The 26,550-nt window shown below is 45.8% G+C and overlaps 1 protein-coding gene across 1 annotated transcript in view; it reads left to right on the forward strand.

The window, feature by feature from the left end:
* PEX14 (peroxisomal biogenesis factor 14) overlaps window positions 1-26,550 on the forward strand; it is a 115,560-nt gene that overhangs the window by 39,158 nt on the left and 49,852 nt on the right. Inside the window, exon 3 of the mRNA XM_053400919.1 lies at window positions 18,867-18,951. Coding sequence (XP_053256894.1) covers window positions 18,867-18,951 — 85 coding nt within the window. The remainder of the gene's footprint in view (window positions 1-18,866; window positions 18,952-26,550) is intronic.

Raw genomic sequence — 26,550 nt, forward strand, 5'->3', positions numbered from 1 at the left:
ACTCTAGAGCGGCTGCGTGGGCAAATATGGGGTAAGGTGGTCCTTTTTGTACTGTGGGCGGGCTTTATTATGGTCTGTGGGCAGTGCCTTCCTTTCTGGGTGGGGCGTTTTATGAAATATGGGTGTGGCACATCACCTGCTTGTGTTATGGGTGGGGCTTGTGATGAGATGTGGGTGGGGCTACAGTGAGCTCCACCCACACCTTGCTGCTCCTACACAAATACTTTTGCTGGCCTTTCTGCCCACACAATTTCTCCTTCCAAATTCTGATATTCGGCTTCAAGCAGACCTTGGACCTGCTCCCAACTCTGAGTAGACCCACTGAAACGAATGAACTGAAGTTAGACATGCTCATTCATTTCAGTGGGTGTCCTCTGAGTAGGACTAGCATTGGATACAGCTTGTGTACCTGGATGGAAAACTTTAATAAAAGCCTAATGACTAGGATCTTGTTTTGATAAATTTGGAAGGAAGTTGCCTGCCAGACCCAAACAGAAGGACTGTTCTTGTCTTCGCTAACAGAATAATCTGCATTGTTCTTTTGGTTTTGGGTTTGTTTGTTTGTTTGTTTTATATCCAAACACTTCTGTATGAGCTGAATCATTGTACCCAGGTAGCAGTCCTCTGTAAATATATGACGCGTGTCTTTAATCTGCTGGTGCCTCGCAGTGCTTCTTGCGTAGGTAAAGGACCTGCCGGCCTCCCTCCCTCCCTGAAGAAGATAATTGGTTATTAATTTTTTAGTAGGTAAAAAGTGTAATTGTAATAATGCTTGACATGTGCTGACTGCTTCAAGGTTTGGGGAAAATGAAAAACACACACAAACACACACACACAAAATAGTGCTTTGCATGCAAGACCTGCTTTCTCTCTCTCTCTTGTTTTGCAAGGGCCTCAATCCCTTTTGTTGAAACCGGTTTCCCAAATTTGTGATGCTAGAGGCAAGGAACGCTTTATATTTGGAGCTTTATATTTGGTGTGTAAGAGTAAGACCCACCAGTCCACAAAGCAACCTTCAACCTGTTTTTCTATGTGGGTCACCTGCTGATCTGAAAGCGCCTTCTGTCTGGAAGGAAACAAATTCAGAGCCTGGTGTCATGTAGTGGTGCTGCAGGTAGATTTCTCCTAGGACAGATCACCTTGCTGTGGATGACCCAGCCTTGCCTGATACAGAGATGCAGAATTATCTGGCCCCAGAAGCAACTGATTGAAAGAAGTCAATAGCAGAGCAGGGACTCGTGCAGAAGTGCAACAGGCAGTCTCCCCCAAGCACGGATAACACTGCAGCATCTCTGCTTAGGCCCGGAGAGGGTGACCCTTGACTGTGCAGAAGGCAAGCAGAAATAGGCCACGTCTGCCCACAGAGAATGAGGTAATGGACCGTGTGACCTTTATCCCTGATGTGCTAGCTTTCTAGGTGAAAAGTATCTCAGTGGTAGAGCCTTTACTCTGCACATGGATAGTCCCAGGTTCAGTCCCTGGCATCCTTAAGTAGCTCTTGTCTGAATCTCAGGAGTGCTGCTGCCAGTCTGTGTAGACAGCACTGGCCTAGACGGACTAATGGTATAAGACAGCTACCTATGTTTCTTCTTGCAAAGAGTGGTTTGTTATTAGCACACTTTTTTCAGTGCTCTGCTCCATCCACCCAAATTCTCTAACCTTGTTCGCATTCCCAAATCCTCATTCTCTTGTGTATGCGTAGACTGCGGGGGCTAGCCTGCCCTCCACCCGACCCCAAATGAATCACCCAACACTCTCCTGAATTTGCAAGGATCTTGGGTGTGCAGCAACCTTTACATGCAGCACGCTAATGTCCCTCCCTCGTATTCCGTGAGGCATCATTTTGGGAACGAACGCTTTCAGACCGAGATCTCTGCATGGGGAGCAAGGGTCAACAGGGCTTTGAGCCTGCGCCTGTGCTGCTTCAGAACACCTGAATTTGACTGTGGACAGTGTCTGCGCGTGTGATCTTTGCATGGGTGCTGGAGAGTAAGCTTGCGCTCCCCGCCTCCCTGAGAGTCTGGTTTGCTGCGATTTGATGGAGCCCTTTCTCTCCCTCCCTGGTCAGGTTATCATGACAGGTCTTTGGTTTTTAAAAAAATAGTTGAACGTAATGGCCATAAAAGATGCCGGATGGCCCTCGCGGGAGGCTGAAGGAGTCCATTCATTCATGGAATATTTACAGCGCGGCCGACAGCCCTACAAGCCCGTTACTCATCCTACCTTGCCTCGTTTTGGAGCCGGCCTGGGCAGGCAGAGAGAAGGCTGCTTGCGTGGGCACAGGCTGGGCTCGGTTGCCCTTAACGTGCCATGTTAGAGTGAGCGAGGGCCGGGTGCTCTCCAGGCATAGCTGGACTCTTGCGTTCTTCTAGTTAAACTGTGGAACTCACTCCTGCAAGAGGCAGCAGTGGCCACCAACTTGGGCGGCTTTGAAAGAGGATTGGACAAATTTGTGGAGGAGAAGGCAATCATCAGTAGCTACTAGCTGCGAAAGTTATGCTTTGCCTCCCTGGTTAGAGGCAGCAATGCTTCAGTGTGCTACTTGCCAGAAACCGTGAGAGAGTGCTCTTCTGTTTGGGTCCTGTTTGCAGGTATAGACTGCATAGCATTTTTTGAGGAGGTGGGGAGAGTCCATCTTTGCTGCTTTTAATGGGTTCAGGGCAGCTTAAGTAACCCCACCTTCCCCAGCAACTTCATTCCCTGGCTTCCCCCAAAAGAACCTTTTTGTTCTTTAAGGAAAGATTTTGATAATCAATCTCTTATGTTCCACCCTGGGCCTATAAAATCTGAAGATGGGTGGAAGATATTTCACTTTTGAAATGTGGCTACTCTGCAAAGTTTTTTTCTTGCTGTTGTTCAAGGAGGGACTCTCTCCCCGCCACCCACCGCCCTCCACGTATTTAAATATATATCAAAGTGTTTTAAGAGAGACTTGGGTCAATAATGCCCTGCTTTAGAATTCCCTAAATACATATTTACACAATAGACCTTAAAATATATTAGTCTATATCATGTCATCTTCTCTCGGGGATGTTTTATGCCCTGAAGCGCAGCAAGATAACAGTTTAAAGAAGAAAACAAACAAGTATAAAACATGCAAACTGGAGCAATGAAACACTCTGCATTTGTTTTAAATAAAGACTTGTGAAGTATGGGGAGGGAGGGAGCTGTGATAAGCGTCCAACAGCTTCCAACAGGTTTACTCAGAAGGGACCCCTATTGCTTTCAGTGGGGGCTTCTAGTTAAATGCATAGAGGACTGCAGCCTAAAGACGCCCCATTTTGCTCAGTGGGACTTCCTTCTGAGTAAACATGTGTAGTGTTGTACAAGGAAGGGGCTATGGAGTAGGTAAATTACTTCTAATGGGAGCCAAACCAGTTCACTTTTACCAGAACTGCTCTGGGGGAAGCAGACAAGAGCTGCGACTCGCACAGAGGGCAGCGGACAGCCTCCTATGAGAGACTGGTCTGTTGCTGTGTGTTGCTGTATTGGAGTGAGGGAATGGCGCTCCAATCGCGGAACCCTACAGAGTTAGGGCTGATCTGTTGTGCATGCAGTGAACTGAGCTGGTAGAGTCCTGAAGGTTGCAGACAGGACTGTACCACTTCCCGCTGCAAGTGGAGGATTGCTTCTGCTTCTCTTTTTTCTTATTTAATGCTCAGTTAATCCATGTTTCAAATGTTTTTTATCATATGTTTTATCCTTTCATTAGGACACATGGGAAAAGCGAGGTGTAGAGTTTTTTAAACAAACAAATCTGTTTAGAAACATCTGACCTATAGGAAAGCTAGCAGCAGATCAGAAAACCCTTCATGGAAAACCAACTTTCTGTATCTGAAGAAGTGTGCATGCACACGAAAGCTCATACCAAGAACTAACTTAGTTGGTCTTTAAGGTGCTACTGGAAGGAAAAAAATTTTTTGTTTTGACTATGGCAGACCAACACGGCTACCTATCTGTAACTGCAACTTTCTGATATACCTGATTACATAATGCAAGGAGCGTTTTGGAGGGAGCATTCAAAATAATAATGATTTCAGCACATACTAGTAGCGGAAAATTCCCCCTGTCTCAGGGGTGTGGAATCTCTTTGAGCTGTGGGCCTCAGATCTTTTCTTCCTCCCACCCTGCGGGCCAGCTTCGACAGGGGGCAGGACCACCTCCCTCTCAATCATTTGCTGTCATACTGGATATGATAGCCATGTTCAAATATATAAAAGGATGTCACATAGAGGAGGGAGAAAGGTTGTTTTCTGCTGCTCCAGAGAAGCGGACACGGAGCAATGGATCCAAACTACAAGAAAGAAGATTCCACCTAAACATTAGGAAGAACTTCCTGACAGTAAGAGCTGTTCGACAGTGGAATTTGCTGCCAAGGAGTGTGGTGGAGTCTCCTTCTTTGGAGGTCTTTAAGCAGAGGCTTGACAACCATATGTCAGGAGTGCTCTGGTGGTGTTTCCTGCTTGGCAGGGGATTGGACTCGATGGCCCTTGTGGTCTCTTCCAACTCTATGATTCTATGATTCTATGATCAGGTGACTGACAGGACCACCCACCTGTCAAATTTGACTCACAGGGATGGGGAGGCGGGGGCAACTGCAGAACAGGATTCAACCCTCCACTCATCAACTAATGGACCTTGCATATGCGTGTTAAATCCTGCTTTCTGCAGGGAGGAAACTGGCGTGTGTAGTCAAACTGAGCAGAATTGAACCCCAAGCATTAGCTGATGGCACTCGGCCACTGGGTAATGTCAGCTGACTGACAGCTAGATGTGCTTTTTTTTCTTTTTTCTTTATTTAAAGGCTGAAGGTTTATGGTGATTCTGAATCATGGAGTTCCTTCTTAACATTCAGCCTGATGAAGAGCCCTGCTGAACTCAGAAGTGTGCTCTTGCTTATTTTTGAGAAGAGGTTTTATACTGTTGCTGCTGCTTGGATTTTATTTTCCCCTCACCTAATGGGTCAGCATTGTAGCTTATATCTTTTACTGCTTTGGAGAAGCGGGTGGGAAAATAGTATTATTATTATTATTATTATTATTATTATTATTATTATTATTATTTATTCACTCACTGCTAGGCAGTAGGCTGCAGAAGCTGGCTTGGTCCCAGAATAAAACCCAGATTTTGCAGGGTGAGAGTGACAGTTTACCTTTCACCGCTCTTCTTAATCTTAATTGAGTGTAGCTGTGAGAGGGGAGGGCATTGCCGCCACAGCACCCCACCCCCTCACCTCGTGTCACAATCCCAGGGAACCTTCAACAGCTCAATCCTACCTCTGTCTAACTCAGAAGTCAGTCCCACTGAATTTTAAAGGGGGTTTGCTCCCAGGTAAAATGTCTGTTGCAGGATCGCAGCCTTTAAGTGGTGCCTGCCTGTGATCATTAGAGATAAACTGTATTTAAAGAAGATCTGGGGATTTTTGTAGTACTTTATAATAATAAAATAATAAAAACCACATACGAAAAGGAGAATAATCGCCCCCCCCCAATACACCCTCTCCCTTCTCTCCCTTGTCCCTGTCATATGCTAGGTTTTAATGAGCAATTTTAAAAAATTGAAAATAAAAGAGGAAAATGAATAGGTGTTGAACCAGCCTGTGATATGTAAATGCCAACTAGTAATTACCTAAAACCACAATTTTATTTCTGTTTCATCTTGCAAAACATTTCATTTCCACCGAGTGAAAACACTTAATTTGGGCTGCGTTTTTTCCACCTCTCTCTCTCTCGCTCTCTCTTTCCACCGGCAGGTGACAAGAGGGCACACTTCCCCACGGCGGTGGCTAGGGGGAGCACCAGCTCTTCGCTTGAGCGATGCTCCCCGCAATCTCATTCCTTCCCAAGGTTATTCCTCCCCGGGATGGAGATTATGAACTGGGGATCCGGCTGTTTTGCCTATCCCTGGGAAGACTAGAGTCTTTCTTTATTCCTCCCCTCTCATCTAGTACATTTCCGTAACCTGTCACATTTAAAGGTTGGTCCAGGGTACAGGATCTAGCCCACCAAAGAATGTATATATGATAGTCTTTAAGATAAAACAGGATTCCTTTTTCTGTCTGCGTTGCATTATATGTAGTGCTAGTCCATTGAAAGGAATGGACATGACTGTCTTAGATTCATTGATTTTAGCTGGTCTGCTCTTGAGTACAACTTAGTTTTGTGTGTCAAATATTTATCTAAAAACAGTGTTCCTCTTCAATCAGGTCTCTTTGGCTGATTAATATTCTACAGCCTTGTAAATGTGGGTTTTTTTGGTGGGGTATTGTTTCGTTGCTTTTGTTTTGAATATTTATTTGTGCTTCTTTTTTGTATTTTTATCTTGTGAACCGCGCTGAGGTCTTTTGATAAAAGGACAGTATAATAATGATGATGATGATGATGATGATGATGATGATGATAATGGCAGCTTTTCTAGGCTGGCACCCACAACACTTTTATTGTGAAATGAGTACTAGTGTGTGTGTGCGTGTGCACATGCTCACACACACACACACACACACACAAAATTCACAAATCTATATGCAAAAATAATCCATATGCTGCAACAGTAAATCCACGCATTGTTCTTATATCCTCATTGCAAATGTTCTAAAATATTAGAAATCTTTCTGAAAATACTAATTAACTGCATAAAGCTGTATTCCGCTAATGTTTGCTCAGAGTAGACCCACTGAAATTAATAGGTCTAAGTTAGCCATAGCCACCAATCTCAGTGGGTCCGTTCTCAGTAAAAGTTAGTCAGTTACAACCCTTAGGGCTGTATCCAGTGCCCTACTCTGCATAGACCTATTGCAAATAGTGGGCATGAGTGACAAGTTCATTAATTTCTATGGGTCTGTCCTGGGTAGGACTAGCATTGGATACGACCTTGTAATTATACAATGCATTAATATGAATACATGACTTTATAACACCATATTCCACTAAGCCCCTGCTATTCAGTTTCACAAAGTTCCCAATAACTGGATTGGGATGATACCCTCAATCGTTTTAATCCAAAATGTGTTAAAAGATCACTTTTCTATATAAAAAAGTTTTGCCTTCTCTAATTCTGATAAGTTTTCCCATAAACATGAGGACCTTTTTGGGTTCAACCTAGCTTTCCATTTAGCATATTGAATTCTTTAAAATGTTTTAAAACTTTTCCAGGAAAACTGATGTGATTGCTAAGTCCTGCAAACTCATTTACTTTGAAGCTGGGATCATCTGAAAGGCTTCCTTCTGCTTAGCCTGGGGCAAAACAACCCTCTCCATATTTGAGACACTCTTTGTACAATAATAGACAAACCAAGGCTGCAGTCCTAATGCACAGTTCCCATTGAAATCAGTGAGCTTACTTCTGTGTAAGCGTGCAAACTGCTGTGTTCCGAAACACTCCACCCACATTGAAAGGCCAATAACAGGTTTACTAAGGACCATTTCTGCTGATAATTATGTTTGGTTTATGTGGAGCAGAAAGCCAGTGTAGTATGATTCGAATCCCCACTCAGCCATGAAGCTGACTGAGTGATCTTTCAGCCTAGCCTACCTCACAGGGTTGTTGTGAGGATAAAATGGGGAGGCGGTGAATTATGTACACCATCTTGAGCTCTGAGGAGGGCAGGTAAAATATAAATATAAATAAATATAAAAGGAGGGGGATGGGAAAAACAGTGGCCATCCAGATGTCATTGGACTTCAACTTCCTACTTCACAGGGTTGTTGTGAGGATAAAATAAAGACGGGGAGAGCCATGCACACCATCTTGAGCTATGGGATAAAAAATGTAATTATTTATTATTATTATTATTATTATTATTATTATTAATTTTGACAATTTATATAACCACTTAATTACTGCCGCCTCTAAACAGCGTACAAAAAAAGAGAGTTTTAGATCTATAAAATTAAAAGTAAAGGTAAAGGTATGCCTGCCCGTACGGGCCAGTCTTGCCAGACTCTAGGGTTGTGCGCTCATCTCACTCTATAGGCCGGGAGCCAGCGCTGTCCGCAGACACTTCCGGGTCACGTGGCCAGCGTGACAAGCTGCATCTGGCGAGCCAGCGCAGCACACGGAACGCCGTTTACCTTCCCGCTATAAAGCGGTCCCTATTTATCTACTTGCACCCGGAGGTGCTTTCGAACTGCTAGGTTGGCAGGTGCTGGGACCGAGCAACGGGAGCGCACCCCGCTGCGGGGATTCGAACCGCCGACCATGCAATCGGCAAGTCCTAGGCGCTGAGGTTTTACCCACAGCGCCACCCGCGTCCATCTATAAAATTAGGGATCCATTAAAAAGCCTTCTGGAACAAATAAGTCTTCAGGAGGCACAGGAAGTTTGACAGGGAGTTGTAAAATTAAGGAATGCTGAATGATGTTGGATTGAAATTGAGTGGTTTCTAGCTGTAATGATATAAAGGAACATGGATGGAAAAAAAGGGTTTGGATAGAAAATAAGGTGATATGATAAGCTGTAATGCTTTAAGTTAAGGATTTGCTGAACAAATAATCTGAAATGGAATACAAGAAGGGGAGGTATGAGGAGGTCAGAGAAATTTGTTATTGAAAAGTATGGTTTATGAACTATATGTTTTTTTTAAAAATTTCTTTGTTTTTTGTTTGTATAAAAATTGGAAACTTTAATAAATATCTTTAAAAAAAAAAGGAAGTTTGACAGGGAGATGGGGCCTGTCTGACCTCAGCTGAAAGTGAGTGCCATTAAATTGGGTCCCCAATACTGAACACAAGGTTCCTGGTGGATATGAGCCCTGCATCCAAGCCATGGGGGAACTATTAGCAGTGACTCCCCACAAAGAGCTCTGTAATCGGGCAAGTAACCAACCAACCGGCCATCAAAGTATCCTGGACTTGGAGTTGTTTAGGATCTTGTAAGTTAATACAGGAACATGTTAGGATTGGGGCCTCTGTGTTCAGATATCACAGGTTGAGGGCAAACAGGAGGGCAAGGTATATATGCCTTCTTGCCCACTTGGGCTGTCCTCTGTTGGAACCAGGAAGCTGGGATAGATGGATTCGCAGGGAGAAAAACAACTTGCTGTCTGTTCAGAGTGCTATCCACCAGAGTCATTTGCTAAAACTGATAGGGCAGGGGGCTTGAGGAGAAGATCTGGAGAAATGGCTACCATTTCAGGCAACACCTAATTAATCAATGATACTCATGGCTGCAGGATGCCGCAGGATGCATAAATAGCTTTTTAAAGCGTTAGAAGATGATAATATGAAGGGCCGTGGCTATTAGTGGGGCTATTTAACAAACCAAATGGAGATTATTTACTTGATTAGTCATCTGCCTTCCGACTGATTAATTGAGTGATTAATCCATTAAGTTTAAATAAATGTACATATTGCCTGGACCCTCTGTATTTTTGAAATATGGAAGGAAGTGCAAGCTAACTCCCGCCCCCCCCCAAGGTTGGTAAACGAAATATACCACAGTGTTAGAAGCACAGTACATCTCTTAATGTTTTCTGTCTTCTTCCTTGTCACAGCTACAAGAGAACAGTTTTTAAAAATATATATGCACTCTTAATGTTTAGCCCCCCCCCGTTTAAAATTGGCCCCATTGATTTAATTTGGCTATTTTTTTAAAAAAATCTCATTCTTCCAAGAAGGTCAGGGAATGCACAGTCCCCTTCTACCCCTCCCCTTTTATCCTCACAACAACCTTGTGAGGTAGGTTAGCCTGAGAGTGAGAGAGTGAGCAGCCCAAGGTCACCCAGTGAGCTTCAAGGCTATTCCCAGAGCTAAAATTCCCAGAGGGGTTTAGCAATAAGTCACTCTTCCTAGGGAACTCTGGGAATTGTAGCTCCATGAAGGGAATATGGTGGGGCTGTGGGTTAAACCACAGAGCCTAGGACTTGCCGATCAGAAGGTCGGCGGTTCGAATCCCCACGACGGGGTGAGCTCCCGTTGCGCAGCCCCTGCTCCTGCCAACCTAGCAGTTCGAAAGCACATCAAAGTGCAAGTAGATAAATAGGTACCACTCTGGCGGGAAGGTAAACGGCGTTTCCGTGCGCTGCTCTGGTCCGCCAGAAGCGGCTTAGTCATGCTTTACCTTTACCTTTACCTTTAATTAAACATTTAATATGGTAAAAACAAGCAGATTTCTTCTCAAATTCCACCTGTGATATAGAGCTCAGTCGGTACAGCATGAGACCCTGAATCTCAGGGTTGTGAGTTTGAGCCCAAGGCTGGGTGAAATATTCTTGCACAGTCCTTTCCAACTCTATAATTCTATGAGTATTATTTCAATCTCAAAAGTGGGGGGGTTATTATTTTTGCTTGTTATTATGGCATGTATTTTTGTGGTTTTATATTGTAAGCCGCCTTGTGATCATCAGATGAAGGACGGTGTAGAAATTTAATAAACCTGAGCAACAAAAACAGCAGCTGTCAGTACCCTTAGCAGACTGCAGCTATGGCTGTTTAAAGCGGTATGAAAGTGCTTTAAATGTATGGTGAAGATGGGAACTTAGAGCAACCTTTGATTTATATTGTGAGTAGCCATCCTGATACCCTCCCAACTGTCAGGGATGATGGGAGTTGTAGTCTTAACAACTTCTGGAGAGGCAGTACATCAGCCTCCTCTGATTTAAGGCTTAATATAAGGCCTTGTGATGAGGTAGTGGTCTTTCTTCCTGGACTGTACGACTTAGATTTCAGGTCGGACATCACATGATTGAATATGACAGCGTATGGGGGGAAAGGCCTTTGCATGTAGAAAGGCATTATGTTGAGGAGAAGGACTCTACCCTGGCTCCCTTCTTGACTTTCATGCATAGGGTTTTTTCTTTGATTGTGGGAGAGCCTTTAATCACATATGTTTCCTCTCCCCTCCTGCCCCTGGCAGAACTGGCACAGCCCAGGAACACACTTTAGCCTATCTGCTTATTTCTTTATTAAATTTATACCCTGCTTTTCATCCCAAAGGAGCCCAGGGCTTCAAATACTCCTGTGGTTAAAACAAAACACCCCCCCCCAAATAATAATTATTATTATTTAAAACACCTAAAAACTGTTCAAAGCATCTAAATGCAATAAAACCTCTGATGGATTTTTTTTTTTAAAAAAACCCAGATGTAACCAAATCATGTTTCTGTATAGGCCTGCCCAAACAGATTTTTTTCCTTCAGCAGGTGTAAAGAAGAAGAAGTGTACAGTGATGGTGTCAGTGTGGTTTCAATAGGCAAAGAGTTCCAAGGTGTGGGTTCTGCCACACTAAAGTAATGACTTGTTGCAACCGTGCAACAGGCAGTTGTGTGGCAATTGCAGAATTGCTAGTTGCGCAGATCCGAGTGATTCAGCCATCATGCTTCGTCTAGAGAGGTTGCAGAGTGGGACAGAGCCAGCTGGGCAATCCTTAGGTTTTTGTTTCAAAAGTAGAACACCTGGCGCTATCTGGCACGCTGACATCTTAGTTGGCAACTCGGGCAGGGATTTAAGCAAGCCTGGGCTAATACCAAGCAGCAAGAGCAACGCAGCATTCGCATAGAACGAGAGTAGCAACCGTGCTTTATGGAAAGTTCGCTTCGGTTAGGAAGAGATTGCTCTACACTAATCTCCTTGGTTTCAAATAACAAATAAAAAATAGTTACCACCAGGGGCACTGAAATGGGGAATTGTGTGGCTGAGGGATTGAGGAACTGCTCTAGCAGCGTAGGTTTGAGTCCCAAGAGGTGCCTTTCTTGGGAAGAAGGACAGAGCCATTGATCTGCTTTGCATGCTGAAGATCCCAGCTTCAGCATCTGCAGATATGGCTGGGACAGACTCCTGCGTAAAACCATTAAGAGCTGCTGCCAGTTAGTGTAGACAGTACTGAGCTAGGTGGGCCATGGTCCGGCTCAGTATAAGGCAGCTTACCACGTTCCCAAGTTTTATGGGAAGGGTGCTGCTCAGTGGTAGAGCATCTGCTTTGCTCCTCAGTTCAACTGCTGGCAGTCAGTGTAGAGGTGAATGTACCAGCAATCTTGACTTAAGGAAGAAGGCAGATTCCTATGAGGCGAGCTTGCGGGGTTATCAGGAAGGCTTTTTGTGTGTGCGTAAAATGCACACCCAGCCCAAGATCCTCACTCTTTGAAAGCTTGATCAGGAATCTCCAGGAATGGTGCCTCCTTAGCGAGATATATAGCTTCATAATTAGCCTCTTGCATTTTTTCACGAGTGCTGGCATCAGCGTTCTGCGATGTGTTTCCCTGATTAACAGCTGCTTTGCAACTACTTCCGTGTGCCACTGATGACCGTATTTGTCAAGCTGGTCCTGACAAGAGTACGGATGTTCCTTCTCCCTTCCACCCCCCACTGCCTTTTACTTAAAACACAGCACTTTCTTTCTCCCCTGCTCTAAAGGGGTGGGTGGGTTGGGGGACCGTCCTCTTCCTTCCTCCTAATGCCAGGCTTAAGAAGCAAAGAGTTTGATTTTGGGTCAGATGCCTGTTTTACACAGAAATGGGTGAGTCTGTCTGTTTCCAACCAGCTCCGCTTTCGCAGATGGTCGCCCACCATTCCTCCTCATTTCTTCTGCGTTTAAGAAGGAGAAATCCAAACGAGGAAAAACAATGCATCTAAATACGTTTTTAAAATGTGCATTTTCTCGAAATGCATACGGATACATTCAAACAACCAAGAGCTTTCTTGCAAGGATTGGAGGACCATTGGTCCACGTAGATCAGTATTGTCTAACCCTGGCTGGCAGTGGCTCTTCTTGGTTACAGACCTCCTTCAGGCAAAGCAGATGCCCTACTGCTTTCCTTAAAACAGAGGAAGCTGCCTTTTACCAAATCAGATTGTGGTCCACCTAGCTCAATACTGTCTACACTGACTGGCAGGTTTTAGGCAGGCATCCCCTCCAGCCCTGCCTGGCGATGCCATTGGGGATTGAACCCTTTTTACCTCCACAACAACCCTGTGAGGTAGGTTGAGGCTGAGAGGCTGGTGACAGCCCGCCCTAGTGAGCATTGGGAGGGGGTTGCAAATTGCAAAAGAAACAGGTTTCATAGGAAACGAGAAGCTGCTTGCCAGCCATCTAGCTCAGTATTTTTGTGCCCCACGGAGAGCACATTACAGCAGTCTGGCCTTGAGGTTACAGTGGATGAATCACAGTGGCCAGACTTGGTGACGACAAGTTTCATCTTCAGTTAAACATCGCTATATCTTTAATACAATACGCCTAGTGCTATGGCAGCAAAACTGCTAGCACATTTGCAAAGCTAAGCAGGGTCTGGTATGGTTTCAAATTGGATGGGGAAAACTGTGCGTTGAGATTCCTGCATTGCAGCGGGTTGGACTAGATGATCCTCGGGGTCCTTTCCAACTCTACAGTTCTGAGAATCTAGGTTTTTGCACAAATACCATAAAGAACTGAGTATGTCCAGTACCAGTGTTGCCCACATGTCCCTTATGGGATAATCTTAAGTGCCAGTGGAATGGAGTGGTGGAAGGACTTGCTTTGGACACTGAGGTCCAGCTCCGAGGGCCTTCTGGTGGTTCCCTCGCTGCAAGAAGCCAAGTTACAGGGAACCAGGCAGAGGGCCTTCTTGGTAGTGGCACCCGCCCTGTGGAACGCCCTCCCACCAGATGTCAAAGAGAAAAATAACTACCAAACTTTTAGAAGACATCTGAAGGCAGCCCTGTTTAGGGAAGCTTTGAATGTTTAATAGGTTATTGTATTTTAGTATTTTGTGGACGCCGCCCAAATTGGCCGGGGAAACCCAGCCAGATGGGTATATTATTATTATTATTATTATTATTATTATTATTATTATTATTAGACTGGGGAGGCATTCCTTCAGATCTCTGCTGGACAAGAGCACAGGTTTCCATCAGGCTGCAGAACAGAGGGAGGGAAGAGAAGCAGGGCCACTCCATTGGCTCTGCTGAGAGCGACTAACCACCTTTGACCCTACCTCAGCTGTCACTGCACACACACAGCCCAAAGTCCCCAGTTTTCCAGGTGCCTAGAAACTTGATGATTGTGCCGAGGAATTAGAGATATTACATAACACTAGCTGAAGCTGTAGGAAGCAACTTTGCAGATATCTTTCGCAAAGATGTGTGTGAGAGAGAGAGGGAAGGAAGGGAGGGAGAGAATCTTTCTTTCTTAGCTATAATTTTGTAATGTCATTTTCAATCAATAGACCTTTAGCAAATAGATGAGACAGATGATGGAGGAGGCCCTTTAAATAATTTAGCTCTCGTTAATGGAGCGATTTCATTTTTTGATAGAATGGCTTTATTGAGAAGTAGATTTTTGTCCGCTGCGTCTTCCTCCGTCGCAGTGTATCTACCACTTTAAAAAATACTAATGCGAAAAACCCGTGTGTGTGTGTGTGTGTGTGTGTGTAGCCAAAGACTCACTGGGAAGAGTACTGTTCCTGTTGATTTCATCTAGCAGAGGTGGTTTGGTTATTTTCTTGGAACAGAGGTTACACTTCTGCAAAGTTTTTTGCTTGGAAAAACTAACAGTTTGTCAGAACTCTCTGTACAGCCTTGGAAGAATTTTTGTGTGTGAATTGGGATTTGCAGTGCTGTTGTGCATGCCCAGCCTGCAGGCTTCACACAGTGATCTGGTAGGCCACAATGAGAAGAGGATGCTAGGCTGAATGGGTGCTGTGGTTGCCCTGATCCATTAGGCTGACCTTACATTTTCACCACTGTGCTGCGTAAAACCAAGGTGTGACTTAGTGTGTTGTTTGAACCAGGACTCATGGTGAAGCTCTCTTCTCACAGATCATGAGCTCCAACCAAGGACCAGCCTTTTACCAACTCAAAGAGTGTTGGTCCACTGATCTCAGACTTACCTGGCAGCAGCACTCTGGAATTTCAGGCAGGGGGCATTCCCAGCCCTGCCTGGAGATGCTGGGGTTTGAAGCAGGGAACTTTTCTGTGCAAAACCAATGCTCTTCCCTAGCAGAGTGGATCGAACCAGACATCCGTCTAGGCCAGCACATTCTCATTTCAGCCACTTAACCTGTGACTGTAATTTGGTAGCTGAGCACCTGCTCTGCACCCAGAAGGTCTGATCCAGCTGGGCTCTTATATGCAGTCTGTAAGACGCGGGTGGTGCTGTGGTCTAAACCACTGAGCCTTGGGCTTGTGGATCAAAAGGTCGGTGGTTCGAAACCCTGCGATGGGGTGAGCTCCCGTTGCTCGGTCCCAGCTCCTGCCAACCTAGCAATTCAAAAGCACGTCAAAGTGCAAGTAGATAAATAGGTACCGCTCCGTCGGGAAGGTAAATGGCGTTTCCGTGAGCTGTTCTGGTTTCACCAAAAGCGGCTTAGTCCTGCTGGCCACATGACGCGGAAAAACTGTCTGCGGACAAACGTCAGCTCCCTCGGCCAGTAAAGCGAGATGAGTGCTGCAACCCCAGAGTCGTTTGCGACTGGACATAACTCTCTAAGATCTTAATGCCCTACAGCAAGGGCCTGTTTTTATTTTTGCGCAGTGCCTAATAACCCTGCACAAACCTGTCTAGAAATTACACTAACCTGTTCTGCTCTTGTCCTGCTTTTCTGGCTTCTCCCGACTGGGCTGACCACCACAAGAACCAGATGATGGGCTTGATGGGGCTTTGACCTGATCCTGCAGGACACTTCTTAAGTTCTGACATTAGGTCCTTAAAAACATTTTGGCAGGCACCGTTGCTCATTCCCTGGCAGCGGAGAGTGAACTCTTGTCGAAAGCGTTCCAAAAAGGGAACAGGTGATTAATATAAAGGCAAAGTAGCTTTTGATAAGTTGGCACGTCTCTGTGTCTGCTTACTCGGACATCTTTCATGTTCAGCACATTTCCCCCCTACCTCCGCCAACCCCCAGGTTATTAATTTGTGCTGTTTATCCTTCCTGCATCTGGCACAGCGATACCCGCGCCGTTTAAATGTGCAATTTCCCTATCGCCGGCATTTCCAGTGAGGCAGATCAAGAGGGGCGTAAACAAGATCAAAGTGGCACTTTATGCGCTGGGGGGGAAAAGGTGGGTGGGCTCTGTATTATTTTATGATTTGGAACGACGGAGTGCTAAACTTTAAAAAGTGAGGTTTCCTTCTCCTCCCACCCCCCCTCCCCTTTCCTTCAAACTATGCCGGGAGGTGGTCAAATTTCCCGTTAAAAAAATAATGAGGAAAAAAATGTGAATTTCATCTCCCTCCCAAATTCATTTATCATGCTTTTTAAAAAGGTGTTTCGCTGCCTTTACCTGATGTCTAAATTGGATTGGCTCATTTATGCTGTTCTTTACTGTATCCCCCCTTGCTTTTCTTAAATGAATTAGTAATGACAGCGCACTCCATCATACCCTCTCTACAGCCACTTTAAGGGGGAAGCCGGGTGATCTAAACCTTTTAACCTATTAAAGATGATTTTCCCCAATTGAATCAGACCCACCGCAGGTGTAATAACTAATCATTTAAACTACACCTGCTATTATGTTTTTTTAAGCCATTATGCATGTTGGATAGATGATAATTCATGTTTATTGCATTGTCCGATGGATCCGTTTTGCCTACACTACTCTGATTAATGTATTTAAAGAAATAAGAGATGCAGTTTAAAAGGGGTGGTGGTGGGGAAGTATATATATATATATATATAACGCACACGCACACACATCCAACATTGATGGAATGCACCAAGATTATTTTGAAAGGGCCATTAGAACCCATCAGAAACTCTGCTCTCTGACCTGAGATGTATATTTGAAAACCAGGTGAAAGGCAGGCGCTCGATCGACTCTCTCCCCTTATAAACCCACCTGATCAGTGCTCTCCACAGGAGGGGCTTCCCTGCAGATACCATCTCATCAGGAGGTCCTTTCTGTACAATGTTGGAAGCAGGCATTTAGCATGGCAGCATTGACCCTGTGGAACTTCCTCCCATTACTGGTGCCTGTTTCCAATGAGCCCTTCCAAGCAGTCAGTTAAACCAGAGGTTTTCAACCTTTTTGAGTCCACGGCCCCCTTGAGATTCAGAGGCACCCCTGCGAGGCTCAGGAGCCCAGCTATGTCACCCCTTGCCTGCAGAGCTGGCAGCCTCTCACCCTTTTTTGAACGCCCTCCCCTGTGGAGTCTTCCCTCAGCCTCCTCTCCTCTCCCCTCTCCTTGGGAGTCCTCCGGACAGCCGCTGCTGCTGCCCCTGGTCTCTGACCTGCAACCCCCCCCCCCGCAAACAGAGGTGCCTCCTCACACTGCCCCACAGGGGCCTGGCACTTGTCTGTCCATTCCCAACAGCTGGCGGACTGGGTGGCTGGGCTCCCTCGCCCACTTGCTTTCTTATTCCGAGGCCACCTCAGCTCCTGGCAACCAGCAGCCCCTGGCTAGCCCCAGAGGCCCCATTCACCTGCGGAGCTTATAGCCAGGGCTGCTGCAACAAATAGCTGTGCAAGCCTTTGGGAGGCAGAGACACAAGAGCATTAGAGGAGAGAGGGAAGGAAAGAGGGACAGAGGCCAGTGTTGCCTGCGGCACCCCTGACCACCATTCAAGGCACCCCAGGGTGCCACGGCACACTGGTTGAAAACCACTGAGTTAAACATACATGCCTGGGTCATGTACCACTTTAAACCAGGGGGAGGGAAGGGATGGGTTTTCATTCTGAGAGCCACATTCCCTTATGGGCAAGCTTCTGGGGGCCGGATGCAAGTGGCTGGCAGGCCCAGAGGCAAAAAGTGGGCGGGACAAGTGTAAATTTTAGTTCTGTACAACGGTATAACTTCTCCACACAACCACCTCTGTCCGGGCAAACAAGAGGCGTTGGCACAGTTCAGGAACACATATGGCCCAGCAAAAATACTCAAGTGGGGGGAGCTTGGAGCACCCAGTGAGGGGTGTGGCCTGGGAAGGGGTGTGATTTGAAAACAATCCCAAGGGCCAAACAGTGAAGCCTAGGCCACGCCCCCCCCCAGCTTAAGGTTCCCCCATCACTCCATTGAGCTATTGCTAAAGGTCCTGCCTGTGGACTTTCTGTATTGGGCATCTAGTTTGCCGCTGTGAGAACAGCAAGCTGGACCGGATAAGAATAGAGATGGGGAAGAGCTGGAGTGAGAGAGGGTTTAGTTTGAGAGATAGGGCTTGATTTGAGATGGGAGATAGGGAATAGGATAGTTTGAGGGAGAATTGGTTCTGATTTGAGTTGAGCATCCTCTCTGAGGAGACCATAGCAAGAGGAAGGAGCCCCACAGCTTAGATAGGAAGATCAGGTTGAATGTCTGGGGAAGGTATACAGACAGGAGTTAACTGGAGGGCTGAGTCTGAGCCAAGGGAGGTAGAAGCTGTTGGAATACAGAATAACTGGGTCTCATTCCTGTCAGGAGGGGAGTGTGCTTCCAGGAAAAGAAGGCTCCCAAGCCAGTAACATGGGCTGTGGTGACCCCCTGGGAGCAGTGTGCCCCAACCATGGTTTGCTTTAAAGCCATGGTTTTGTGTGATGAAACCATGGTTTGCTTTAAAGCCATGGTTTTGTGTGATGTGCAAACAGGGCAGTGTTAGAATGCAAGTAAAGCAATATCATGACTTCATTGAGTATTTTAAAAGATACAAATTATACAAAATGGAATATTGTACAACAGTTGTGCCCAACCAACAGCTTCTGGAAGGAACAAATTGTTTGTGTGTCGTCCTCAAAGTAGGCCCACTGCAGTCAATGGACCTAAGTTAGTCATGTCCATTTATTTCTATAAATCTGCTCTGAGTAGGACTCAAGAGTACAACCATAGGGATTTCAAGTTATCTGTAATATTTCATCCCGCTTCAAAGGCAATTTCTCTGTTCAGCTTGCATTCTACTAGCTTTTGATGCCTTGCCTTGCTCAGAATCTGAGTTCTGATAGTCCCTAACTTTTAAAAAGCGTTTTCTCCTTTTCTCTTCCCTCCTGCCACAGATTGCAACAGCGGTGAAGTTTCTGCAGAACCCTCGAGTCCGCCAAAGTCCACTTGCAACCAGAAGATCTTTTCTCAAGAAAAAAGGTATGGTGGATCATGACATTCCCTTCTTTTCTCCTCACCTCCCTGCTCTTAACTCCAGAAGCGTTTCTGCATGTACCAACCCACAAGTCTTTATCAAAATAAATATTTTATTATTTTTCAATAAGGAGAAAGGGAAAATAAGTACAACCATACGACAGAAAGGACAAAATGATACTGTCTGTGGAGTACATTCTATGTTAGGAATACAGACTGTTCAAAGCAGCACAAAAGGAAAATCTGCATTGTTCAGTTTGTCTTATCTTGGGAAACTCTGGGTTGAATCCAGTGCTAATTCAAGTCGACCAACTATAATCAAGGGACCTAAGTTTGTAAACCGCTTTGAGGTTTCGTTACAATCAAGCAGGAGACAAGTCTTGTGATCAATAAATAAGCTAGCTATGGGCATTCATTTTAGTGGGTCTACTCTGAGTAGGGCCAGCATTGGCTACAACGCTCTGGTGTGTTTCTGCACTACACCAAATTGCTCCATAATAAAGTAACATGTGAAACATGGGGCTGGGTGGGTTGTGCATTGTAGACACTTACTGACGAAGCTTATGAACAAGAAACCCAAGAAGCGGTCACATTTGGCCCAGCCCCCTAACCCCCCTGTTGTGCTGTGTCAAGCACTCAGACGACGCTGTGTCTCCCATTAGGAAAGGGCGATTCTGGCCCTTTCTCATTTTTCCTGTCTTAAGTTCATTTCATTTCTGCGTCAGTAAGTGAAGGTGTTTTGTTTGCTTAAAGTCCTCATGAAAATTCACCAGCATTTCAGTGCAGATTTCTCCTAATAGACACTTTACTCATATGCCGTTTTTGCCTGATGACCCACATCTTTGCAAGCAATTACCCCTAATGTGAATATGATTTTTTTATATGAATTTTAATTTAATATTATTTTTTTTCTAAATAAGCTATTTTTTACTAAGAAATGCACACTACCACCTAACTGCTGCGTTTTGTACACATAATGAGATTTTTGTACACCCACTCAGATGGCAGGGTGCAAGTAATAAAATTATTATTACAGGCAGCCCCCCATTTACATGGGGGTTATGCTCTGAGGCACCGTGTGTGTTGGTAGAATTGCATATAACTGAAACCTATTGAAAATGTCTGCAAACACCCAGTTACATCCCCACTCCATTGACAAATTCATGGAGAAGGAAGAGACCGTCAATAGCTTTTCTTTGTGTCCATGGCTGGATCCAGCAATGATTCTAAATACCAGTTGCTAGAAACCATAGGAGCGGGAGAGTGCCCTTATGCTCAAATCCTGTTTGCATAGCCTTCTGGTGATCCACTGTGAGAACAGGATTCTGGACCAGATGGAACACTGGCCTGATCCAACAGAGCTCTCCTTATGCTTTTCTCTGGGTGAGTTACAGCAATTAAAACACATTCTTCAAAGTAGTTCAAAACAACTTACAATCACAGAAACGAGGTGGTGCGTAGATTCGTATTTAAATCCTGGTTGAATCCCCCCTATCCCCTTCCCCTATCCCCCATACCTGCAGCTACCCTTTTAGTGAAAGACCCTCACCGTTCTTGCACCATCTACCCATAAGTCTTGAGGATGAGCTTCACGTTTTCCAAATGGGGAGGGGAACGAAGCTGCCAGCAAAATGAAGCACTGTGGCAGCAGAACGGGGCTGGTGTTGCAAACTTCTGAACCTGTAGCCTCTCTGAAGGAAGGAGGATATTAGCGTTCACAGGCTCTTTGGTCCGTCCTGGCTTCTGCCAGTGGTATTTGATGCTGGTCGACCAGCTGCGGGTGAAACGGTCAACCGCTTCAGAGAATGGCCAGGCTGAGCAGAGAAGGTTATGGGCCGCAGTCAGTGAAAGTGAGGTCGAGTTAAGGTTAAATTTGGGGTCACCCAGCCTTTCAAGGCCTTGAAAGGGCAAGCGATTGACTGCCAAGCCCTTTCAGGAGGAAAAGAGAGCCCACATCTTGATAAATCCAGCATTGTTTTCAGCAGACGGAAGTTTCTTGTTCTGTGGGCCTGCAACATTTCTGCTGCCTTTATCTTAAAGGAAAGGACAGCGTCTTTTTTTTTAAGCTTCTGGGTTAGTGATGATCTAAAGCTGTCAGCTGAAGAGCAGAGTTTTGTTCTGGTTTTGTTTGGATTCAGGTTGCTGAACTAGGGTCTTGATTTCTTCCTTTTTGTCCTGAGCCCGCAGTTTTTAAATCCTTAAAAAGGAAAGCAAGTTTCTAGCCCGTATGGTCGAAAAAGAAAACTAGCTGGCAGGTTTTGTGAAACAAAGCAGAATGGAAGGAAAAGAACATCTTCTGTTCTCTGTTCTTAGCACATCCCATTGGCTTTAGGGCTTTAGTTCTGGTATCTTACAGACCCAGCTATCTATCACCATATCATATTTCTTTCCCTTCAAAAATCCCAGATTCTCCCTCACATACCTACCAACCCTCTCCTGAAACATCATCCTGTAGGGAGTTAGGCGTGCTTCGGAAATAGTTCTCTGTTGAGGTGATGAACCGCTGTCAGGGCTTGTACTACCTCCTACAGCAGGTGGGGGCTCACACAATTGTGTGCTTCTGTAAACAAACAAAAGAAAAAAAGTACAGTCTCCAGGAACTGGATGCAGAAGGTTAGGTTAGGTTTACTGGAGTTATGTTTGCCTTCCAACAGTGAAAAGTCCCGAAGCAATTTACAACCAGAATAAAATACAGTGATATAAAAATACATAGTACACACAATTGCAATCTTTTGGCTTGATCCAGCAGGGCTCGTCTTCTGTTCATATCTAGTAATAACAAAGATCTAGTGGGTTAGGGAAACCTTGGGCCAGAAGGTAGGCGTTTCCAAGATGTCTGAAGCAACTGATGGTGGATGCTTCATTGTATGGGAGAAAAAAGGGCATCAATGGCAGGAAGAGAGCCAGTGTGGTGTAGTGGTTAGAGTGTCAGACTATGACTTAGGAGACCAGGGTTCAAATCCCTGTTCAGCCATGGGTGTGACTTTGGCCACAGTAGCAGTCTCTGAGCCTAACCCACTACATAGGGTTGTTGAGAGGATAAAAAGAGGAGGAGAGGAACCATGTCTGCCACCTTTCTGCTCCTTGGAGGAAAGGTAGGATCTAAATGCAAAATACCGTATTTTTCGCTCTATAAGACTCACCAGACCACAAGACGCACCTAGTTTTTGGAGGAGGAAAACAAGAAAAAAAATTTTTGAATCTCAGAAGCCAGAACAGCAAGAGGGATCGCTGCGCAGTGAAAGCAGCAATCCCTCTTGCTGTTCTGGCTTCTGGGATAGCTGCGCAGCCTCCATTCGCTCCATAAGACGCACACACATTTCCCCTTACTTTTTAGGAGGGAAAAAGTCTTATAGAGCAAAAAATACGGTAATTAAAATGCCCACTTTTGGGGACACCGCCCTGTGCTATTCTGTCGGGTGCAGTGCCACAGGGAAAATTTCCCCAGGTGATTAAAACAATCCTGGGTCATGGAAGCCCGTTCCTATTTATGTCTATGAAATTTTTGTTCGCCTCTTTTCTTTCTTTCTTCTTTTTCTCAGCGGGTTGTAAGTGTTAGCCTTTCTTGGGATATTCCTGCACACACACACACACAAACATGCAGTGAACTTGTACAAATTGCCCACGTGTCCACAATGTGCTTTGTTTGCATTTCAAAAACCGGGGTATCTCTTTCTTTCTTTTTGGAAGCACTGAATTACAGTGCCTCCGGTCAGGGCAGTAACGCCGAGGAATGTCAACTGTTGGGGCTCTCCCGTCTCGGCTGTTCCCGGCTGTCAGAAGTCTTCCCTTCCGGGTCTGATCTCTTGCAGTACAGGTTCTTTCTCTTTCACTCTCTCTCTCTCTCTCTCTGTTGTCCTCCCCCCCCCCCCCGCTTGAAATATGCGGACCTACGGGGAGTAATTAATCATAAAAGCTTTGGGATTTCAGCTCTATCATCGAAGCAATGAAGCAGGGGAAAGCTGAGCCTAAAAGCTGTGCTGATTACCCACGGTAACCTGATATGAAATCTATAGTTGCAAAGCGATACTTAGCACCTCCCGCCCTCCCTGCCTCTCCCCACCTCAAACACAACCGTACCCCAGGATATCTTGTGATATTATAAACCGCCAGTACATATTGCTGAAGTGACCAGTTTCTTCCTTGTGTTTCTCCCCCACCAGACCAACCCCATCTCCCCCCTCCCGCCCTGCTTGTTCCCCTCTCAACGCAGACGAGAGTTAAGATTTCATTTGCAAAAGGTATTTAGAGCAATTTAGAGACAAATGTCTTGGGTGTTTTGCGCCACGTGCCTCTCCCCCCAGCCACCCCCCAACCTCCAGCTTCGCAAAGCAGAATTTTTAGTATCTGAAGTTCCATCTAATCTGTTTAATTTTAATAAATCCCTGACTGGGAGAAGTGGAGATTGGGGAATTTTTTTTAAAGGGGGGGGGGGCAAGCAGCTCGGCGGCGTCTGCAAGAGGAGGCCTGAAAAGAGAGACGGTGACCCGATTAAAGCTTCTAATGAATTACTTGGCTAATGATTACCAAAGTGGGGAAAAAAATGCATAAACTCAGCAACATTCTTTGATGCAGCTGGGTTGCATCCAGCTCAGTTCCGATCAGAGTAGACCCATTGAAATGAATGAGGCTAAATTAGCAATGTCCATTTATTTATCTGGGTCTTCTCTGAGTAGATACAGCCCTCTGTTTCTTCACCCTCCTTTCTGTTTAGTTGCCGCTAATTTTTTGCAAGGCATCATCATCATAATCCCTGGTAATGGCAAACATGGGTGCAAAAGCAGAACCACCAAAAAGGTTGGTGTTCTTTATATCCTGGAAGGTGCTGCTTAGGTGGGCAGGGATATATGGATTTGTAGTGTCTTGCACATGGTGTGAAATCTACCATCACTGAGTGATGGCCACATGGGATGCAGAGAAAGGGCCTTTTCGGTGGTGTCTCCTCACTTGTGGAACAATCTCCCCTGCTGGCATGAACAATGGCTGCTTTTTGGCACAAGGCTTCTGTGCAGGCTAACTGGAGCCCAGAACTGGAGCCATTCCAGGAAGATGATAGGCTGCTCTGTCCAGACACCTTATGAAAATGGCCTATGATTTGTTCCACTGGAAAAGAGACCAGGCAGCTAAGGTCCTGGTTCTGAGCCCTCTAGTGCCTTATGCATCAAATTCACACTGCCCCCCCACCTGGCTACCTCTACCCAATTTTGGCATTTGCCTTCATTGACAGGTCTTGGGAGAACAAGACATAGGAAGTCAGGCCATTGGTCCATCTAGCTCAACCTTATCTGCAGTAATGTGAGTCAACAGTGTGATGCAGCAGCCAACAAAGCTTATGCTATTTTAGGATGCATCAACAGAAGTCTAGTGTGCAGATCAAGGGACGTAATAGTACCACTCTATTCTGCCTTGGTCAGACCACACCTGGAATACTGTGTCCACTTCCAGACACCACAATTTAAGTAGGATGTTGACTAGCTGGAACGTGTGCAGAGGAGAGCGACCAAGATGATCAGGGGTCTGGAAACCAAGCCTTATGAGGAACGGTTGAAGGATCTGGGTCTGCTTAGCCTGGGAAAGAGGAGACTGAGAGGAGATATGATAGCCATATTCAAATATATCAAGGGCTGTTACGTGTAAGATGGAGCAAGCTTGTTTTCTCCTGCTCGAACCAATGGCTTCAAGTGACAAGAAGGAAGATTCTGACTAAAAATGAGGAAAAACTTGGTGACAATAGGAGTTGTTAGACAGTGGAATGGACTCCCTTGGAAGGTTGTGGATTCTCCTTTCTTAGAGGTTTTTAAGCAGAGGTTGGATGGGCGTCTGTAATGGATGCTTTAGCTGAGATTCCTGCATTGCAGGGGGTTGGACTAGATGACCCATGGGGTCCCTTCCAACTCTACAATTCTGTGATTCTATGACAGGCAGTGGCAGGGTTTCAGGCAGGGCATCTTTCCCAGCGCCACCTGGAGATGCTGGGGATTGAACCTGGGACCTTCAGCATGCAAATCAGATGTCCTAACAGAGCTTACAACCTCCACTGCAGTGGGTTGGGCTAGATGACCCTTTGGATCCCTTCCAACTCTGCTGTTCTGTGACGCTTCCTGCTGCTTCAAGCAGTAAATGGGAACTCACTGACAGCAGCTGGTGCATATTCCACATTTAAAATGAGTGCAGTGGAACACACACACACTCATCTGCCCAGCAGTGCTTTGCCTCAAACATAATGAAAGGCTGAATTCAGACGGCATCTGATCTAGAACCTCGACGGCGTTGGCTGGGCCGAAAGAGCTGTTGGCCATGTCTGCGTAATAGGCTGAGCAAACTGCTCCCAACGGGGTGACAAGCTCTTATTTGGAGAGATGAGTAGGAGGTCACAGGAAACTTTGCCCTTGTAGACGTCGCCTTCATTAATCTGCCTTGGTGCCTAAGCTTCATAGGAGGGAGCAGAGCTCTCGGAAAAAAGGGAGGTGGGGAGGCCGGAAGCCTTCCCCTGGACTCGGTTGCCCCTGTGGGTCTCTTGCAGCTATTGTCAGGCCATTAAGTCGTTGAAGGTGGCGACAGGCCGAGAAAGGGCTAAAGCGGGAGCCTGTCTGCCACACGCCAGGGGAGAGAGGGAATACAGCTGGCCAGGCTCCTTAATTAATTCCCACCCCACTCGACACAGATTTGCATCCCAAGGAAACCTTTACCCTGCTTGGAGCAGCCTGCTATTGAAACGAGCACCTATTTTATTTTTCCTTCCCTGTACAGTGGTACCTCGGGTTAAGTACTTAATTCGTTCCAGAGGTCCATACTTAACCTGAAACTGTTCTTAACCTGAAGCACCACTTTAGCTAATGGGGCCTCCTGCTGCTGCCACACCGCCGGAGCACGATTTCTGTTCTCAACCTGAAGCAAAGTTCTTAACCCGAGGTAATATTTCTGGGTTAGCGGAGTCTGTAACCTGAAGCGTATGTAACCTGAAGTGTATGTAACCCGAGGTACCACTGTACTCGAATCAGCTTTGTTTTTCAGTCACGTGACTTGAAGGTCCAGCAAACCACAGAAGGCTGGGCGGCTTTAAAAGAGGATTGGTCAAATTCATGGAAGGAGGGAAGGTTATTCGACAGCTCCTAGCCCTGATGGCTGTGCTCTGCCTCCATGCTTACAAGGTAGTAATGCTTCTGAATTCTCGTTCCTGGACACTGTAGGAGGGGATAGCGCTCTTGCACTCGGGTCCTGCTTGCAGGTTTCCCATAGGAACATCTGTAAAAACAGGATGCTGGACTCGATGGGCCATCTGTCTTGATCCAGCAGGGCTCTTCCTATATTATGTTCCTACAGAAGGCTCCGGTTCAATGGGACAGCGCTCAAATTATTGAGGAGCAAGTAAGAGGTAGTGGCCCCCCAATATGAAATCTACAAAACCCTATCCCCTTTGAACTTTAGCCAAATCATGGCCTCATTCTAAAAACAGTCAGATAATAGGGTCAGGCCCAGGGGACTCCTTGCCTCTCCACAGTTTGAGGCAGTGGTGCTTCTGAATACCATTTGGAGGGGAGAGTGTTCTTGTGCTCGGGTTGGCTTCTGCAGGCACCTGGTTGGCCACTGTGTGAACAGGATGCT

Source organism: Podarcis raffonei, chromosome 8 (assembly GCF_027172205.1).
Source record: "Podarcis raffonei isolate rPodRaf1 chromosome 8, rPodRaf1.pri, whole genome shotgun sequence".
Taxonomy (NCBI): Eukaryota; Metazoa; Chordata; class Lepidosauria; order Squamata; family Lacertidae; genus Podarcis; species Podarcis raffonei.